At 41.1% G+C, this 18,358-nt stretch overlaps 1 protein-coding gene across 9 annotated transcripts in view; it reads left to right on the top strand.

Annotated features, from left to right (window-relative positions):
* Positions 1–18,358, top strand: part of rbms3 (RNA binding motif, single stranded interacting protein) — a 306,928-nt gene that overhangs the window by 268,703 nt on the left and 19,867 nt on the right. For all 9 annotated transcript variants that reach the window (XM_035991632.1, XM_035991635.1, XM_035991640.1 and 6 more), the window contains 3 exons: positions 1,130–1,173; positions 6,346–6,442; positions 9,727–9,777. In XM_035991632.1, coding sequence (XP_035847525.1) covers positions 1,130–1,173; positions 6,346–6,442; positions 9,727–9,777 — 192 coding nt within the window. The remainder of the gene's footprint in view (positions 1–1,129; positions 1,174–6,345; positions 6,443–9,726; positions 9,778–18,358) is intronic.

Genomic DNA, 18,358 nt, shown 5'->3' on the forward strand with positions numbered 1-18,358 from the left:
GCAGGGAGAGAAAGGAAGAGAACACAAGATGATGGAGAAAAAAAGAAGATAGATGGAGCGAAGTGAGAGAGAGACAGAGTGTGTGTGTGTGTGTGTGTGTGTGTGTGTGTGTGTGTGTGTGTGTGTGTGTGTGTGTGTATGTGCGCGCGCACTGATGAAATCTGCCGTCCTCAGCAGCCTACCGTTAAAAGAAATCGGATTAGCTCTCCTCCGGGAGAGAACCTTCAGGAATGCAGATGACGGATTGCGGCACACAGGTTTCTCTCCTGGACTCTAAGAGGGCCTCACACACACACCATCAGCAGACAAAGAACTCAGTTTTCCGCTCACTCCTTTTCTCTCCAAAGGGCATTTCTTTATTCTCTCTCATTCATAAATACATGATTGTACGTGATTGAAATAGAAAAAAGAGGCGTCCTCAATACTAATTCTCTTTGTCCTATTGACAAAAGCTTTTCCCCACATTGGCTTTGTTACTGGTCAGTTTTTTTTCAAATTGAAAATGAGTTGATTTTGATTTGATTAAATTAGTTTGGAACAAAAGGAATCAGGGTATAAATCATGTTATTCCCTAAGTACAATAAAATACAGTGAATTAGCTTGGTGACATTGATGCAGGAACATACAGAGACAGAGACATTCAGAACATACCAGCACAATATAACACACAGGCGACAGACAGTGACTGAATGCGGTCTAATGTATATATACTATTCCACTTAGACCAACATATTAATCTTATCTAGACAAAGGTACAGCCAGACTGGAAAACAACTAGTTTGGCTCTGTCCAAAGGTTAAAAAATAAGCTGCCTACCAGCACCTCTACAGCTCTCTATTTAACACGTTATATTATTTGTTTAATTTGTACTAAAAACTAAATGTAAAAACACTCTTTTCATCTACTCTAAAAAAAGAAGACGCAAATGAGCACATTTTCTAAAACATTGAGCAATTATTTTAATAGTTAAAAGAAAAATACAGAAAAAAATAATTTAATGATTAATAATATTTGTTATGTCTTTTCATTTGTCACATTTTCCTTTGTTGCATTTTGATGTCATGTCATATTTATTCTGATCCAACTCTCTTAATTTGTGATTATTCCTGTATTTTCTTTTCTCTTTCAGACTGGCATGGCGTTAACATATGATCCCGCTGCAATGCAGAATGGGTAAGAGCTTGACGGTCAATCCATCCTTGGCACCAACTAATACACTCACTTCAGTCAATACCACTGCCATAGATAAAGATTAATGTAGTAGCTGCACTTTGTTACTGTTTGATTAGGACAATCTATATGGACTTCAACTATCGTTTTTCATTTGTAGGGTCGGGTGAGAAATGGCATAAGGTAGCTGAGTGAGCTTGTGTGTGGTTATGTGGGTTTGGGTCTTAATGTACGTGTGTGTTTCTGTGTCTTCATGTCATGACCTAATGGTGCTGTGGAAATAAATGACCCGGCAACATGTTTTATTTTTCCCCACAGTACTGAGACAGGAAGGAGAGTGTTGAGGCTCCCCTTTATCTCCCTCTGGCCTCAGTCATTCACAGGAAGCTCCTCATTCCCCGCTTCCTGAACCACTTATCCCCCAGTGACTCTGAGTCAATCTCAACTAAAAAACTGGATGAATAGCATCACTCATTACACATAGCCTGCCATGTAAAAGCCTGCTTTGATGCAAATCCACCAAATTATAATCCCACAGATATTTGTGTTAAGGAACAGACCTGCTGGGAAAAGCAATGATTCACTCGTAATATATTCAACCAGAACTTTAGCTTAATGATCATGAGCCAGAAAAATAGGGGAAAAGGGTTAATTATTTAAGTGCTAATGCAATTTAGAAAATAAAAAAAATGAGTGAATCAGCTCGCAAATAAAGTAGAAGTCTAGAGTCAATTGAATTCATATGTTAATGCGAAGTAGAAAATAAAAATGCAGTTAAACTAAAAAATGTAAAACAGAAATGCCACTTCACATTTGTCAGACTGCTTATTGGTACATCAAAATTCAAGTGCAAATTGGGCTATCTATCTGTCCATTCATCCATTTTCTGCCGCTTATGCGGGTGGTGGTGGCAGCAGCCTAAGCGAGGTAGTCCCAGCTTCTCCCCAGCAACGTCTTTCAGCTCCTCCTGGAGGATTCTGACGTGTTCTCAAGCCAGATGAGATATATACAGTAATATCTCTGGAGTGTACTGGGTCTATCTCGGGGTCTCCTACCATTTGGAAAACCTCCAAAGAAAAGGCGCCCAGGAGGCATCATGATCAGATGCCCGAACCAACTTGACTGGCTTCTTTTAACGCGAAGAAGCAGCGGCTCTATTCCGAGCTCCCTACGGATGTCTGAGGTCCTTGTGCTGTCTATCTAAGAGTGAGCCCAGCCACCCTACGGAGGAAACTCATTTTGGCTGCTTTTATTCACAATCTCATTTTTTTCACTACCCAAAGCTCATGACAGTAGGTGAGGGTTGGAATGTAGATTGACTGGTAAATCAATCCTTCTTCACCACAACAGTCCAGTACAACTCCTGCATTACTGCTGACACCACACCAACGCACCTGTAGATTTCACGCTGCATTTTTACTCTCAAGTCTGGCAGATTTTTGAACTCCTTCCCTTGGCCAAGCAACTCACTCCCAATCCCAACGGAGCAATCCACTGTTTTCCAGCAGAGATCCATGGCCTCAGACTTAGAGGCGCTGACTTTTATCCCGACTGCTTGAAATTTGACTGCAAACTGCCCCAGTGTGTGCTGGAGGTCAAGGTCTGATGAAGACAACAAGTCGAGATCCTATCTATTGAAATCAGAAACAGAATCGGTGACAAGGGACAACCCTAGTGGAGCCCATCTCCCTTTGAAAAGTGTTTGACTTCATGCCAAAAATACAGACACATCTCTGTCTCCAGCTTGTAGCAACAGCCCCAGTACTGCATAGTCCTGCTGTACCCCCCAAACACGACCCCAGAATCTTAGAACTAGTCTACCATGCCAGGGTTCAGCAGCGCTGAGTCCCCACCTTTGCCTTCCGCCCAGCTGAAAATGCACCTGACCCCAGTGCATATCCCTGTGGGCTCACGGGGCAATGGGATTGAATTCAAAATATAATTATGATGCAAATTACCCATATATATATACTATTGTGGGACTGAATTTACATTTTGTAGTTTGCATTAATATTTGAATACATTTAATGTATACTTTAATAGGAGAGCAGCAAATAACTCTCTTTTTCTCTTCAAATATATGTTTTCTTTTCTTCAGATCTAATTAAAACCCAACATGTAGAATTGTTTATTTTTTGAAGTGGGAACGCTTCCCTTTGCCACAATAGGGGCTTACACATTTGATGAACGTGACAAAATATAGAAATGACCATATAAAACATTATTACCATCTATGGTCATGTTTCATATTTTATCAGTTAATGGGTTGTCCATAAACAAAAATATATTTTCCATTATTTGACAAAAAGTCATCAAAAGAAATCTACAATCCGTCGTCCAACATAGTGATATTACTCATGTTTGGGGTCAGTTAAACTCCAGAGAAGTTTAATTTCGTGTTTGACCTCTTGTGAAGTAACTATTGTAAAACTCCAATAAGATAATTTCAAATCGATTTATTTGGGAGTTGTAGAGCTACATAAAAAGGACAGTATTTAACCATGTTTTACAGCTGGTAAATGCATTTTCTGTAGTGAACTTCTGACATTATCATCAGTTTAAAATCCTGTTTATAGCTATTCATGAAATATCAAGCTGATAATACAATTTGTGTGTGTGTGTGTGTGTGTGTTTTATGTATGGCTGTCAAATGATTAATTTTTTCTTAATCGCGATTAATCGCTGAATTTCTATAGTTAATTGTGATTAATCGCATGATTTATCACATGATTAAAATTCTATTATTTTGCATTTCAGAACTGTTTTTAAGTACATATTAACAATGGAAAGCAATTATTACCAGTATATCTTGATTGGGAATCAAATGAATGCAAAGAAAGTTACTTTATGAACTTGACTTTAAGATTTGTATTTATTTATTTATTTACTGTAAACAAAAGAAAATGTGTGAATCTAGTCACACATTTGAATCTAGAGTCAATATAGTGTGCAGTAACTTCTAAATAATGTTGATTACTCACTGACGTCCAGTGATCACCGGTTAATGAGACAGCGTTTGCACTTTGCAGCAGTTCCAGTTGGGCTGCTTTCTCCGTGTCATACAGGCTGGGTATGCGTGAAACTACTGTCCCCCTCGACAGCAATGTATAAGACGGGTCAGGACATGCCAACCGTAATACGTCTTTAAGACCCGAGTCTTCTACGATGCTGACAAGTCTGCAGTTAGTTGCCACCATTTCGCAAGAGCTGTAGTAATTTTTTGGGATTTGGTTTCATCCACAGGTCGGCAACTAGTAGCACTCTCCAGTCACGTTAATTGTACTATGCTTAGCTCGTAGGTGGTAGCTCAAGCTTGATGTGCTTCGGTGATATTTTAATTCGGCTTTACACAATGTGCATATGGCTTTCGACTTCTGAGCCGTCCAAGAGTTTTGGAAAATAAAAAGCGCCATTTAGAATTGTGTTGCTGCTGTCTCTCTCCATCATGCCTGCAGCAGTAGGATGTGTTACAAGGAAGTATGGCAGCTTGATGATAAGTAAAGGTGCGGCAAAGGGTCAAACTAGTAGCCTGTTAGGCACGACGCAAAGCTGAGTGAAGTGTAAAATGAATTAATAAATGGCAGCATGCGATTAATGCGATTAAAAAAAGAATTAACGCGTTATGCTTGGCCCTTAATCGCATCGCGAGTAACGCGTTAATGCTGATAGCCCTAGTTTTAAGCTATTAAAGTGGGCCTGGGGCCTCCAGGACTCCAAACAGAACATGTGGGTTGAAAGATAATGTACAACACGGTCTCACGGCAGTTTGTGAAATTGTCACGTTATTTTTAATCTATTGATTCGTGTACACGAACACATTTTTATCGTGGTGGCCAGCACGAAATGGGAACCATCTATACGGAGGTTGGGTTTAGGAAAAGATGAACGGGGGAAGCAAACATCACACCCCGGGACACGATCCGCTGTCTCTGGGGGACACGCGACGACAACAACGGGATGGCGGAGGTTTGGTTTAGGAAAAGAACAACGGGGAAAGGACGCCTAACACGCCGGGAGACGGCCGTGGGGGACGCGCGACAATAACATGACGGTTGTGATTAGGAACACAACAACGGGGAAACAAAACGCCACACGCGGGCCACGATCCCCGCTCTCCGGGGTGAAAGTCCTGTGTTGTTTGACCCAACCACCACCCCAACCAACCTCCTTACGCGGATTTTCAGCATTTCATACTACTCACTACCGTAGTCATGCTGTGATCGCGAAATATGCTACTCATTGAAATACATTAGTTTACATTGTTGTGCTGGCCACCATGAAAAAAATGAGAAAAATGTGCCTGTGTACAAGAATCAATAGATTAAATAACGTGACCATTTCACGAACTGCCGTGAGACTGGGTTGTAATGTAAAAACAACATGAAGAGCTGATGCTGTATCTTGAAATGGAATGTGGGGTCATCAAACCTAGTACATAACTTGTCTAATATCCTCGGCCAGTAATATGATCTTCAGCTAGGGTGACAGAGACTATTGGACATTTCACTTAGCCTCCCACGGGATCACGGTGACATTCGGTTGCTATAAACCTTCAGCAATGAGATAAAGTAGCGAAGCAGACCACCTCACTTCTCTGCAGCTCATGTCAAACCTTCTTGAAATGCATTGAGTTTTCCACAAGCTCAGCCTATAAGCGTGCTGCTTAAGCCAGCCAGGCAGGACAGTACAGTGTAGCCTTAATACTTGAATCCACGTTGGAAAAAAAATACAGACAACCTCCTACTTTATACGATGACAAAGCTCAATTTGATGTGATAAAACCCGACTTTTCAATTGAGAACGTTATAAGACACTTCATGAAACTTTTATGTGGCATTCGAAATACAATATATGGCCGTGTGTTTGCTCTGAACAAGCTGCAGGATAAATCGACAGTGTGTTTGTGTGTGTCTGTGTGTGTGCTCTAGCTTGCAAATGTTTCTTTCTTATATAGACAGAGAAACACACAGATCTGTCAGTTAATACCCCATTTTTGTAATAAGGTAATAGAATTTCATTTAAACATCATGTTCCATGTGCCTATATACCTATGACAAACTAATTGCTGTGTCCTCTCCTCTCCTTTACTCTTTACCTCCTTTCCACATCTCTTTTCTCCACCCTCCTTCCCCTCTTTCTCTCACTCCCTCTTCTTCGTTCTCTGTCCCTCCTCAGGTTCTACTCCTCGCCTTACAGCATCGCTACCAACCGCATGATTGCACAGACCTCCATCACGCCCTTCATCGCTGCTTCCCCCGTTTCCACATATCAGGTGGGCCATAATGCACTGCATTATGGGTAGATTGCTGTATGTGTATATTTAATATGAGGGTTTGCTTTGTGTAAGGGTTTGGAAGAGAGGGGGCGGGCTGCAACCCAGCGTGAGGTTCTCTCTTCTCTCATCGTTTCTTCGGCGCTCCAGCTGTGCTCGATGACATCTGTTTCGTAGGCGGCAAACACAACAGACATCAGAAAACAAGCGCCGAAAAAAAAAGGGATAAAAAAAAGGCTGACAGGGTAGAAACAAATAAAATCACCCATCAAGAATGAAAGTGTCTAGGAAAAACAAACACTTTCCTCCCTCCTAGTTTCCTGACCTCTTTTGTGTTCCCTCAGCTGCCAACGCAATAAAGCAGTTTTTTTTGTTTTTTTTACTAACTTGGATACAATCGCTTCCTCTTCCAAAGTGAATTTCCACATTCCTTACGGCTGTGATCTGTGGAGTAATGAAAGAGAACAGAACAGGAACGTGGAAATTGGCTATGTGAGATGTCAAGAGCGTTAACCGCTTTCCATCACTGCGCATTTCACGCAGCCCCCTTTACCGAATCTTAACATCAAGAGGCACTGCCACTGTGCCCTCTCGTTCAGACAATATCATTTAACATTGGCTCTGTTTGGTATGCAGAGGCCGACAGACAAGGGTAGTGAGTAAGAGAAAAGAGATGAAGGATAGATGGGGGAAATAGAAGGGACAGATTGAGAGAAAGACAACTAGGGAGAGGAGGACAGATAGTACGGGTGGTAGTGATGGTGATGGCTCGGGGGGGGGGATGGGTGTTGCTGAAGGTTGCTGTGCCCGTCTTTGAGGCACGCTTGATTAAAACTCTGGTCCGGTACCTGCAGTGGAGGGGTAGGGGAAAGAGGAGGAGGGAGAAAATTGGGCCAGGGCGCGTCTCTAATCCGCTCTCGGAAGGCTTCCCAAATTGATTTATCAAAAAACAATGGCCAGGCTTTTGAGGAATATTAATCCCCACAGTTTCAATATCGGGCAGCTCTGCCACTGCTTCCTGTAATATTGCCCTTCAGCCAGTCACGGCAGGAAGGTGAGTCCTTCATCTTCTGTTAAAGTACAAAGAGACAGAGGAGAAAGAAAAGGAGAAGACAAGCCAGGCAGCCACATATGGCTGACAAAAGGAAATCACTTCCTTTTATGATGGAAACTATTGCCTTTGTATTAAAAATCTAAAGGTGCATAGAAATGACTGTACATGCCATTCCTTCTGTTATGTTTATGTTGAGGGGATATTTTTTTTGAGCTACTAGTTTGGTGGCATTGATTTATCAAATCTGCAAATGACCCATGCCAATAGCACTGTTATGGTGTTCTTTCAAGCCAGCCTCCAGTGAGCTTGAATGATGATTGGCTTTGTTTCCTGGAAAAACAGCTTTGATGATCCACATGACAGGAGCTAGCCCGGGCCAGATCACTACCAAGATCTCAGCTAGTGCCGCCAGCCAGCCGTGGCCTGGTTTACATCACTGGCTCTGCAGACTGGCTCACTGTCTGACTAAATATGTGGCTAGCTGGCTTACTAACTAGCTAACTGGCTGGTTGTTTGGCTTTATCTGTGACTGGTTGGATGGGTGGCCAACTGGCTGACCCCTCGACTGAACGGCTGACTGACCAGCTTTTTGGCTTATTGGTTGGCAGGCTGTTTTAAACAGTAACACAAGCTGTGAAATTGAGCCAGAGGTAGGGAGCTTCTTAGGTCATGCCCATTTTACCATTCACTCACACTGAACGTACTGTAGCTATACACCAGTTATACCCAGTTATCAGGAGTAGTAGTAGTCAGTCAGTAGCATCTAAGGTAGCCATCTGCTGCTCTTCATTCTACTTTCTACCCATGCAAACTATTAATTTCATCTGAAACTGTGGACAGTGTGCAAGATAGGTCTAATGTCAATCAGGTTTTAAAATCTCTGTCAGACTGTATGCTATCACTTTTGAGGCATGTCAGATGGTGCAAGGAATGTCTGGTAAATTGTAGCTTTACAGTGGAATTAGATAAAAACAGTAAATATGTGTTTAGCACTACACTAGCTTCATTGGTTGGTTTGCAAACGTCACATTGTGGGGTTTTGTTCCTAAATTTCGTTAGTTTCGACATTGTCGTGTCTTTGGCCACCAAAGCTCTAAATCGGCCGTGAGTGGACTCGTTATAATTTAAACCACCATTTTTGATTTACAACCAAAGATTTGACCACGTTTCTCTCACGATTGTCAACATTCTTCTGGGACAGCCCAAAGTCACACAGTGTAAAGGGGTCTTAAGTCTGACAAGAGTTTAGTCTCTCTATTAAATAAATCACATGATTGGTCATGCAGTATCTTACATGAAGATAAGTGATTAAAAATAAGCTTTCTCTGTGTCTATCTGCTGTCCCGTTCAGCTGTGGGAGAACAAATACTGCCATGTATAAACAAACAGACTTGGCTTCATGTTATGGAATATCCAGCTTGTTTAGGTGTGGATCCAAATCACGCGTTTGGGTTGGCAAAGAGGATTGATTGCTCTTAAAGCAGATTATTCCATGTTTGTCTTTGTTTAATCTAATCATTTTACCAGGATCAGTGGCCAGCCTGTGTGTTTGTCTGCTACAAGCTGTCTAATTCCTCTCTCCAGCACATCTAAATGCTGTTTGTTCCTCCATTCCACTAGTCTCTTGATCATTGTCTCTGTCACAGTTTCACTGTTTCTTTAACTTTCTCATCCACATTTGTGTATATGCATGTCTATAAATGTTTTCCTCTAGTAATAGCTTGACATACCTCTGAAACAAAGAAAAGTTCTGTCCACCACTCTCAAATTCCTTTTACTTTTTCCTTTTACTTTTAAATAATCCTTCTGAAATGGATTCTCTCTAGCTGTCTGTCCCTCGAATTTTCACAATGATTCACCCCTCTTGCAACAGCACTGGGTACGGCATTAATATTATTATTATAATAGAGAAGGAACCTAATTTAAGGGCTCCGTGCACAAGGCATACTGTTGGCAATAATGAGATGGCAGGAGGGAGATTTGCTGCCTCCAGACTTTCAAATTCTTTTTGTAATTCTTTGGCACAACTTAATCTGGGTAAAGTTCAGCCATTTTGGTGCATTAAAACCAATGCAATCACGTTAAAACCTCCATACTCAAGAGTATTTGAACATATTGTGAATGTTTAAACAGCGTTAATGCTTTATGTGGGATACTACTTGGATCTGACTGAGATTGAGGAAAGTTTATATTGACACCCTTCTTTTACATTTGATGTGTTTCTCCTCAGGTCCAGAGTACGTCATGGATGCCTCATCAACAATATGTTATGCAACCTACAGTAAGTACTCTACCATTTACCTACAGTAGCTGCCCTTGACTCCCCATTGGGACCCACCCTTAGTTGAAAATGTATGCAGTTTCTCCTTTCTGCACAGTGTTTTACAAGAGTTGTTGAAAGGTTTTAGGAGGAACTCGTGCCGAAAATAGTTTACAACATGGAGGATTTTTTTTATATTTACAGCAATACGTATGATCAGAAAAATAGATTCTGTCTGGTAATTTTTAAGCCACATTCTTCCTCTGCTGCAGGTCTAATGTTGAAAATTGTATACATGCATATACCATTACAGTACCACATGAAAACTTCTTATAGCTAAATGATTGCAGCATTTTTATCCTGCAATTACTATACACAGCTCTATAAAAGCATATTATCCCATTCTGATAACCACGTTTCCATCTTTCCTAAGTATACAAACACATTTAGTTTTAGTTTTTTTTTGGTTGGGAATTTATAGGTGTTGGATGTGCCAGGAAACGATTCAGCATAATTGACTAGACCGCAGCACAATACAGACAGGCTGTCGACTGTTGCTCTGGGTTACCAACCCAGACAGCAGACAGGGTTGGGCTGGGCTGCTAATTAATATTAATTAGATTTAGTTACCACAACACAGTCTGCCACAGTATAACTGAGGTAGTTATATTGCATCCAATAGAATTCAGTAATCCTAGTTGAAGAGTACAGAACATTGGTTTTCTGAGTGTCCACCAAGTCTGCAAAAAATATCCTCAATAACAAACTAATTTCTATTTTCTTCACTGGTAAAATCGTATTTTACTACATCTAGTGAAATTTAGTCTTGATTTACAAGTGAGACACCAAATATCTATGTTTCAAGAAGGTTTTAACTACTCTAATAGCCCAATGTTTATATTCACTTTTTGGATTTTTCTGTAACGTACCAACAGCATTGTTTGGAATACATCCCAGATTTGGGATGTTGTAGCAACAAAGAACATTATTGGGTTAGTAAATAGTTTTTTAAGGTTGATCCATCTCCATGAGTGTTCTCGTTTTGTTGCTTAGAGGTTTTTAATCATTCTGCCAGAGGCTTTAATGTCTGCTTGAGGCTTTTCGTGGCCCCTGAAGCACACTCAGTGTACATTGTTCTTTATTGCACTGAACCAGACAGGGGCATGTGTATTTAATTCTTTACAGTCGTGAAATAGTTTAACTGTTCCACAGACAAAGATTGGCTAAATAGGCATATTACTTTACTTACTATTACTTAAAGTGCCCTGAACTACAATACAGAGTATTTCATACAGTAAAGTAAAGCATATTATTGTAAAAGTGTGCTATACAACTATGATGTGCATTAAAGTACACTACATAATACGAATGTAGATATGATATATTTTTACTCATGCAGTAAGTTATTTTGACTTTGGAAAAAAAACTGTCACCCTTAGGGTAATTTGAGTTATTTTTTGCTAAAGTTAACTTTAATGAATCACACAGCTGCATAATTAAACTCATGCTGTAGCATCAAAGTTCAGTATTCTATACTAATGATTTAAATGAATATGCATGCAGGTAAATAGGCAATGCCTTACTATTAGGATTTATAATGTTTGGATAATATCTTGCAGAGAAGTTGTATGCTGAAACACACACTTTAGAAACTACAAAACTGGAGATGTCACACACTATAGTTGGTAAATATCAACATAAAAGCCTTATAATAATAAGTATATAATTTGAAAAATCTGAGTAATTGTTTTGTAAGATTTCTAGACATTATTTAACAATATATAGTATTTGATCACCAGTTTCAAAATGTATATTTTTAAATTATTTTTATGGATTATCATCCCTGGAAAAATTTAACAATGTAATGCTGTTTCTTACATTATTTAATTATGTTTCCTTTAGCTTTTGTTTGTTAGTTTTGTTGTTGTTGGCTGGAGTTGACCAAGAAGGCACATTTTCATGTGATGCAAATGTTGATAGGCACCAGAAAATAGAAATAACTCTATGAGCAGTTTCAGTTGCTACTTTCATTAAAACATTATGTTTGCTTTAAGTAACCATGACAGTGTCAATAGCATTGTTAGCCTGATTCAAAGAGTCACCTGCTTGCAAGTCCCTGTGATTGAACAAACACTGGACTCTACAGCTGATGGTCCAGCACTCACTCACTAGAGGAGTGCTCAAGCAGCTGCGTGGCTTCCTGCTGTGGTCATTTACCACTCAGTCCTACCCATCTCACTTCTACTCCTGCTGTGGGACAGTGAACATGTAATCTGGTTGCAGCAGGCCACCAGCTAGGTAGACACAGACACACACACCTTACCCAACTGCAGCTGCCCTCTAAGCCACTCAGTTTGCATTTCAGCCACGCGACCTCCTGCCTGTCCAAACAGTATTTAACCCACCCAGCCTTCTCTTCCCTGCTGTAGCTTGCTACCTTTGCAGTCAGGGCTGCACTTTCTTGGTGATGCTTGTTTCACACAGGATTAAAGTTAGCTCACTAACAAGCTAGCAAGTTGTGCTGCTGAGTCTGCCTTTTGTGAGAGTGACAGTGACATGGGTGGTAGACATTATTACAAGGTGAATAAATGGCAGAGATTTCTAATAGTTTAACTGCTCAGCATTTGCAGTGCTGTGTACTTGTGTGCAAGTGGGTGTGCTTCTGCATACACATACATTTATCTCTACAGTATGTGTACATGCATCTAGACTTTACCAATGCATGTGTATATCTTCTGGTATCTTCTCAGACTCTATAGTCACGTGTTGTTACGGTTTGTCAGTCAGTAGGCAGACAGAACATGCGCTGCCTCATTGTCTATGTTTGTGTAACTGCTCATGTTTGCCTGATACATGTTTGTGTGCACTCTATGTGTTATGTAGTGCCATATGTGTGGTCCATACTGGTTATTCCCAACTAGCCCATACGGCTGCCGGACGGCCATGCATCTTCCAGCCTTATGCCATGGGGCCTCTTGGAGCCATTGGCAGTAGCCAATAGCCAGTAGCCACATTGCACTGTGGTGTTCATCTCATCATGCCTTCATGCCAGAAGTAGCCATGTTGCCATATGCGTCCCCATGGCCCCATCCCCATTGTGTTCCAGTGGCTCTCTCTGTCACCAAACGGCTGCTATTTGCTAACCCCAGCTGTCACTACCATCACTGGATCATAGCTACCAATCTGTCTCCCTTTATAACCCACGCTCATATCCACTACCAGCTACATACACAGTAGACCGCCCCTTACACACACACAGCCTGCCATCAGCTCAGTGAATCACATCAAATTACCCAAGCCTGCTAGCTTCAAGAGCTCAGGGGCCTACTCAAATCATTAAAAACCAATTGATTGTGCTGCAGTTTGGCCTGTTACACCATGTGTCGCGTGTTGAACCGATGGAGCGCAATGGCGCTCTTGGTGTCCGGGCAATATGTAGGCGGTCGAGCATGGAAGAGGAAGGGGTCACAGCTAGCCAGCCAGATGTCAGGATGTGTAGAATAGAATAGAACAGACGTGTGCGACAGCCAGCCCAACAGTAAATTAGCGGTTACATGTAGGCTACCTGAATTGTCATATTAGCAGTAGCGATGTAGGTTAAACTGCTACGAAACATTAACCAGTAGAGGTTGCTATAAGAAACAGAATGCAGTGATGCAAGATCCTGTCCTCCAAACCAGGAAACTGCAGCAGATCTGGTGAGCACCTATGGCTACATCCTCATATACAATCTATGATCGCTATGCAGTAACTTCAGCCTTAGGGACAATAATGTTAGTTACATTGTAACAATGAACACTTACGCACTAATCCATATTTCATCATGACTGCCAGATGTAGAGTCACACAACAGTTTTCTCATCTTTAAATTAGGAACAGTGTATTGTGAGATTTTTAGTTTGGACAGCGCCTTAGTGAAATATTCCTTAGTCACAGAGATGACGAGAATCGTTCAGGTACAAATTCCGTATCTCGCTACAGTATGTGGACATATATGTACATATATGACATTTAACTAATATATAGGGGTAAACTGTACTACATTTAAACATCTAAAAGGCCAGGTTCTGTTGTTTATGGAATCATATAACTTAATAACATTCTTAAGTGAGGTATTACTGACTGTTGTTGGTTTTGATATTTCAGTGAAAGCTACAGTAGTGCTTTTTATGCTTATTTGGAGTTAACTGTACTTTCTACTTAAGCCTAAGAAATAACTCACCAGTAATGCCTGCTATGACGTCATGATAAATTGTCTGGGATAAAGAAACTCTACGAAACTAAGAAATGATTTCCTGACCTTAAAAGTACAGTAGCTCTGACTAGGACAAATTTAGCTTGTTTGTATAATTATGTAAAGGGTCGGTAGAGCGAGACATGGTTAAAAACTAATTAGCTGCTGCTGATGCTATGTTACTGCATGCTTTTCTTTATTTCAGCCTCCCAGTACCTTTGTGAGCTTAAACTCATTGAATACTCCTTGAAATAGTGTCAAACAATGAATTCAAAAAAAAGGTAATATATTAAATGGCAGTAAATCAAACTATGACTTGACCCAAAGTTTGCTCACTGCACAGTAAACCGAGAGTATTTCAGCTTGTACCACTTCGGCAAAGGTGTTTTTTATCTGACTAGATTAAGTTTGACAAGTCCATCCATACAAGACTGGACTTCATCCCCGCAGAGGAGCCGGCACTGTGTTAGAAGGGTAGACAGAGAGAGTGAGGAGAGAACAGTTTTCAAAATTTGTTTATCTCCAATTAATGGGCAAGATGCACTCGCCGTGGAACATGATAGAAAGTGACAATGTTTTTTTTTTAAGTGGACAGCTAGATGAGGTTGCAGCTTGTTCTTCTTTCTTTTCCCCTCTGTTTATCACTTGTCTTCCCTTTATCTTCTTCTCTCATACTGTCTCTCAGACCTTCTAATGCTGTGCTCTGTTTGGCAGTTTAGGCATGGGATGTCAGAACAGCATGACCACTTGCCTTTTGTGCGCTCTGATTTGTTCAGCGCTACGCAAGTCAGCAGACCTTGTAGATAAGGAGAAAACTTGAGAACTAAATGCCCCTTAAGACAAATACACACATGCAGCTCACACTCTGCTGCACAACTGCCTAAACACACATATTGTTTGAGTACAGAAACACATTCTTAATGGTAAATCTCACTTATGTACAGATCATCAATCACGCCCGCAGACGCTTAAATTTACTTCATACTGCCAAAGAGAGCCGGAGTAGCTGCAGTGCCAGCCAAGCGTAGCATTGCTGTCTTTCCCCAAGACTTATCCATCCTCTTTTTTTCCTTTTCCTCACTGTGAAGTGTATGTGCTTCAAGTGTGTATTTACTGGAGTGCATTGCTCTTACACACTGAAGGTGAATTATTGAATTCCTCTCCGTTGAACCCCAGCCAGTTCTCCCTGGCTTCGGCTTTCAATAGATGCTTGCTGGGCCTCTTAAAATTGAACCATAACTATCTGCCCTCATTGGATGGGGGTGAATCGGTGCACTGTGTGATACCCATCTCCCCACGTAAAATGTTTCGCGGATTCAGAAGGGGAACATTATGTTGGTCTCATGGATTTGACTGGCGAGGCAGAATTTGAGACGGGGCTAGAGTCGTCCTTGAGTTGCTCTCGCTGATCTTTCTCTCCTCTTTTTATCTTTTCATCCCTCTCTCCCATCCTCACTCCCTCTCTACTTCTTTCTATACATCTCCCTCTCATGTCTCCCTGTTTTTGTCTCACGCCACCCCTCCTGCCCCTCTCTCTCTCTCTCTCTCTCTCTCTCTCTCTCTCTCTCTCTCTCTCTCTCTCTCTCTCTCTCTCCGTCTCTCTCTTCTCTACTGCCCTTTCAGAGTACAACTGCAGCTACTGTGCCCGTGCCAGCAAAGAAATCGTCTGTTCAGGGTTAAAGTTGCATTCATATAAGAGAGATATTGTTGCAGTGCCACAGGGTGACTGATAGAGAGATTGAGCTGCTGCATTTTCACTATAAGCTTTTGGATATTACCTCGAAAAACGTTGCGATAGTAGCAGCAATACATTTTGAGACCAAAGCTGATTTGCTTTGGTGGACAGGCTTTATTAGCTTGCTCTGTTGTTTTTTAAATTGGATTTTTAATCTTTTTTTGCTTTTGTAAATAGGGTAAATATTCTGGAGAGATCCTTGAGTGTGAAATGATCCATTTGTCTTCAAAAGGCTGTCAGAGAATGGTTGATCCGAGCGTGGAGAGGAATGGACCTCCCATGAACACATGACAAATACTGTTACATGCTCCATCTAGCATCCTTATCCCCTTCCCCCACCACACGCACACACGCACAGACACAGACACTCGCGCACGCACACACACACACACACACACACTACAAATCCATTCAAATATCTTGTCCTCCTCAAGTTAGTGGTTTCTTTTTGATAATAACCTCGTTACTATGAGCATTTTATAGTCATAATCAGCCTTGTAGCCTGCAGCACCTTGCGTGCCAACTGGTGTGATTTTGAAAATGCTGATTTCAGTGGTGAAACATTTTATTGTAACTCAATCTGCATCCTCTGAGATATTGCACATGATTGACAGACAAATGAATCAATAAGTGGCGGGAGACTGATCCATCATCCCTCTTGTTGTCATTTCATTGTGGAGTACAAATAGAAACACAGTAGATAAACATCTTTGCCAGAGGTGAGAAATCCTCCATCCATATCTGGCTCCACATGCTAATCTGTTAACATACATCGTTGAAGCCCCTCAGCTGCTTAATTTTCACAGTAACAATCCCCTTTTCCCTGTAGGTTCTTGTCTGGTTTGCAATTAAGCTTTTCAAAACTGTTACAAAAATGAGATTTCAAATTTGAATATGATGGTGAAGGACAAGATAAGCTGCTATCTGCATCAATGTCAACTGTGAGGCTTCATTTATTGTTATTCATAAGAATGCACTACTACTTCATGGCTTAGTCTATGGCACGTTGGGTCTTGTAGACAGACTGTGTTGGTAATGGTAGGGCAGCCCTGGTAGTCTGTTAGCCCCAAGGAGGGATTCATGCTGTGGATTAGAGTGAAAGACCAAGGATGCTGGCTCCCTTTTCCGGGCTTACCCGAATAGAAAGGTGCCTGAGGGCATCTGAAAACTGTGGTCACAGTTAAGGTAGGTGAAGGAAAAGTTGTGGGTGGCTATTGTTAGCCTTAAAGCTATAGTGCGTAGCTTCTGCTGCCCCCCATGAGGAATTCTAAGTAATGACAACAAAACTGTCTGCGCGTCCACATGATACAAGCCTTTCAAGTCACTGGATGACGCAATCTTCTGAACATAGCCATACTGAGAAATACAGAGAGTTGTGTGGAGCTGATAGTCTTAATTAGCTTTATAGCAACTCATTTGGCAATGGCTTGAATGAAACAGACGTTAATTAATATCAAAAAGTTACGGACTAAAGCTTTAATAGAGCACAAATACAGAACAAGATAAATAGAGCACATACCCACACATTCAGATCATGCAGGAACATATAAATACGGATGACAGACAAAGACCAATACACAATATCCAATAACTGTGTGTAATTCTGTGGCTTCAAATGATACAGTTTCAGTACCTACACCCTTCAGGTGGGCAAGCTTTTAATGTTAGGGGTTCCTGGCATTCTGTACTGTATATAGTTACCATTCAATCATCAGCAGATGTTTTCTTAACACCAGGCTTTCCAGACCAATAACGACTGAGTGAACAAGCTACGTCTGTGTCTGTTTCACTGGAGATGGAGAAATGTCTTTGCAGTGCTTTTGTGCTACCCTTAACACAAAACACACTAACATACACACACCAGCATCAGTATCCAAACCACAGAACCTCACATGGAGAAACCAACTGTCAAATACAGCAAGGAACGTGTTGAGTCAAGCATGGGTCATCTTTCATGTGGACGACACAAGTGATGCTTTGTTTGGGTGGAATACAGCCGCAGTCATTGTTTGACGTTCTTGAGGCTTTTAATGTGCCTCTCCTGCGCCCCCCCAACCTTAACATTTCACCACCACAGCACATTCACTTTGAAAACTTTTCATCATTCGTGCAACATTCTTATTCCTAACCAGGCTGTTAGAGAGTTTGTGTACAATGTCTAAACAGTACATATGTTTTCTTGCCAGCATTGCAACATCAGGGCCCCCAACCTGAATCACTTTGTAGCTTTGTTCTAAAAATGCTGTATGAATTAAGTGTATCATTATTATTAACATTACAAGATGAGGATCGGCATGTGAGCTTCTCTTTGCCACAGGCTGTTTTCACTGGAAACGAGGGCATTGTCACCGCCTGAAGGTAGCGATATATCAGCACCGGTTTAAAGCAACAGTGTAGATAGGCAATAATGTTGGATATTATAACCTGTAGCAGCAATAGGGAACAGCAAAATGGCTGTAGAGATGTGATGATCAGGTTTTTTAGGGCTGATACTGATCAGTTTTAAAGGAATCAGATCTTTCTTCTTCACATGATTTTATAGGAAGTGTCTGCAAAAGACATGCTGTAAAAACATGTTTTCCTCATTTGTAAGGTTCCATTATTTTCTTTTAGAATGATACACTGCTAGTCCA

This window comes from Sander lucioperca, chromosome 14 (assembly GCF_008315115.2).
Source record: "Sander lucioperca isolate FBNREF2018 chromosome 14, SLUC_FBN_1.2, whole genome shotgun sequence".
In the NCBI taxonomy this organism is placed as follows: domain Eukaryota; kingdom Metazoa; phylum Chordata; class Actinopteri; order Perciformes; family Percidae; genus Sander; species Sander lucioperca.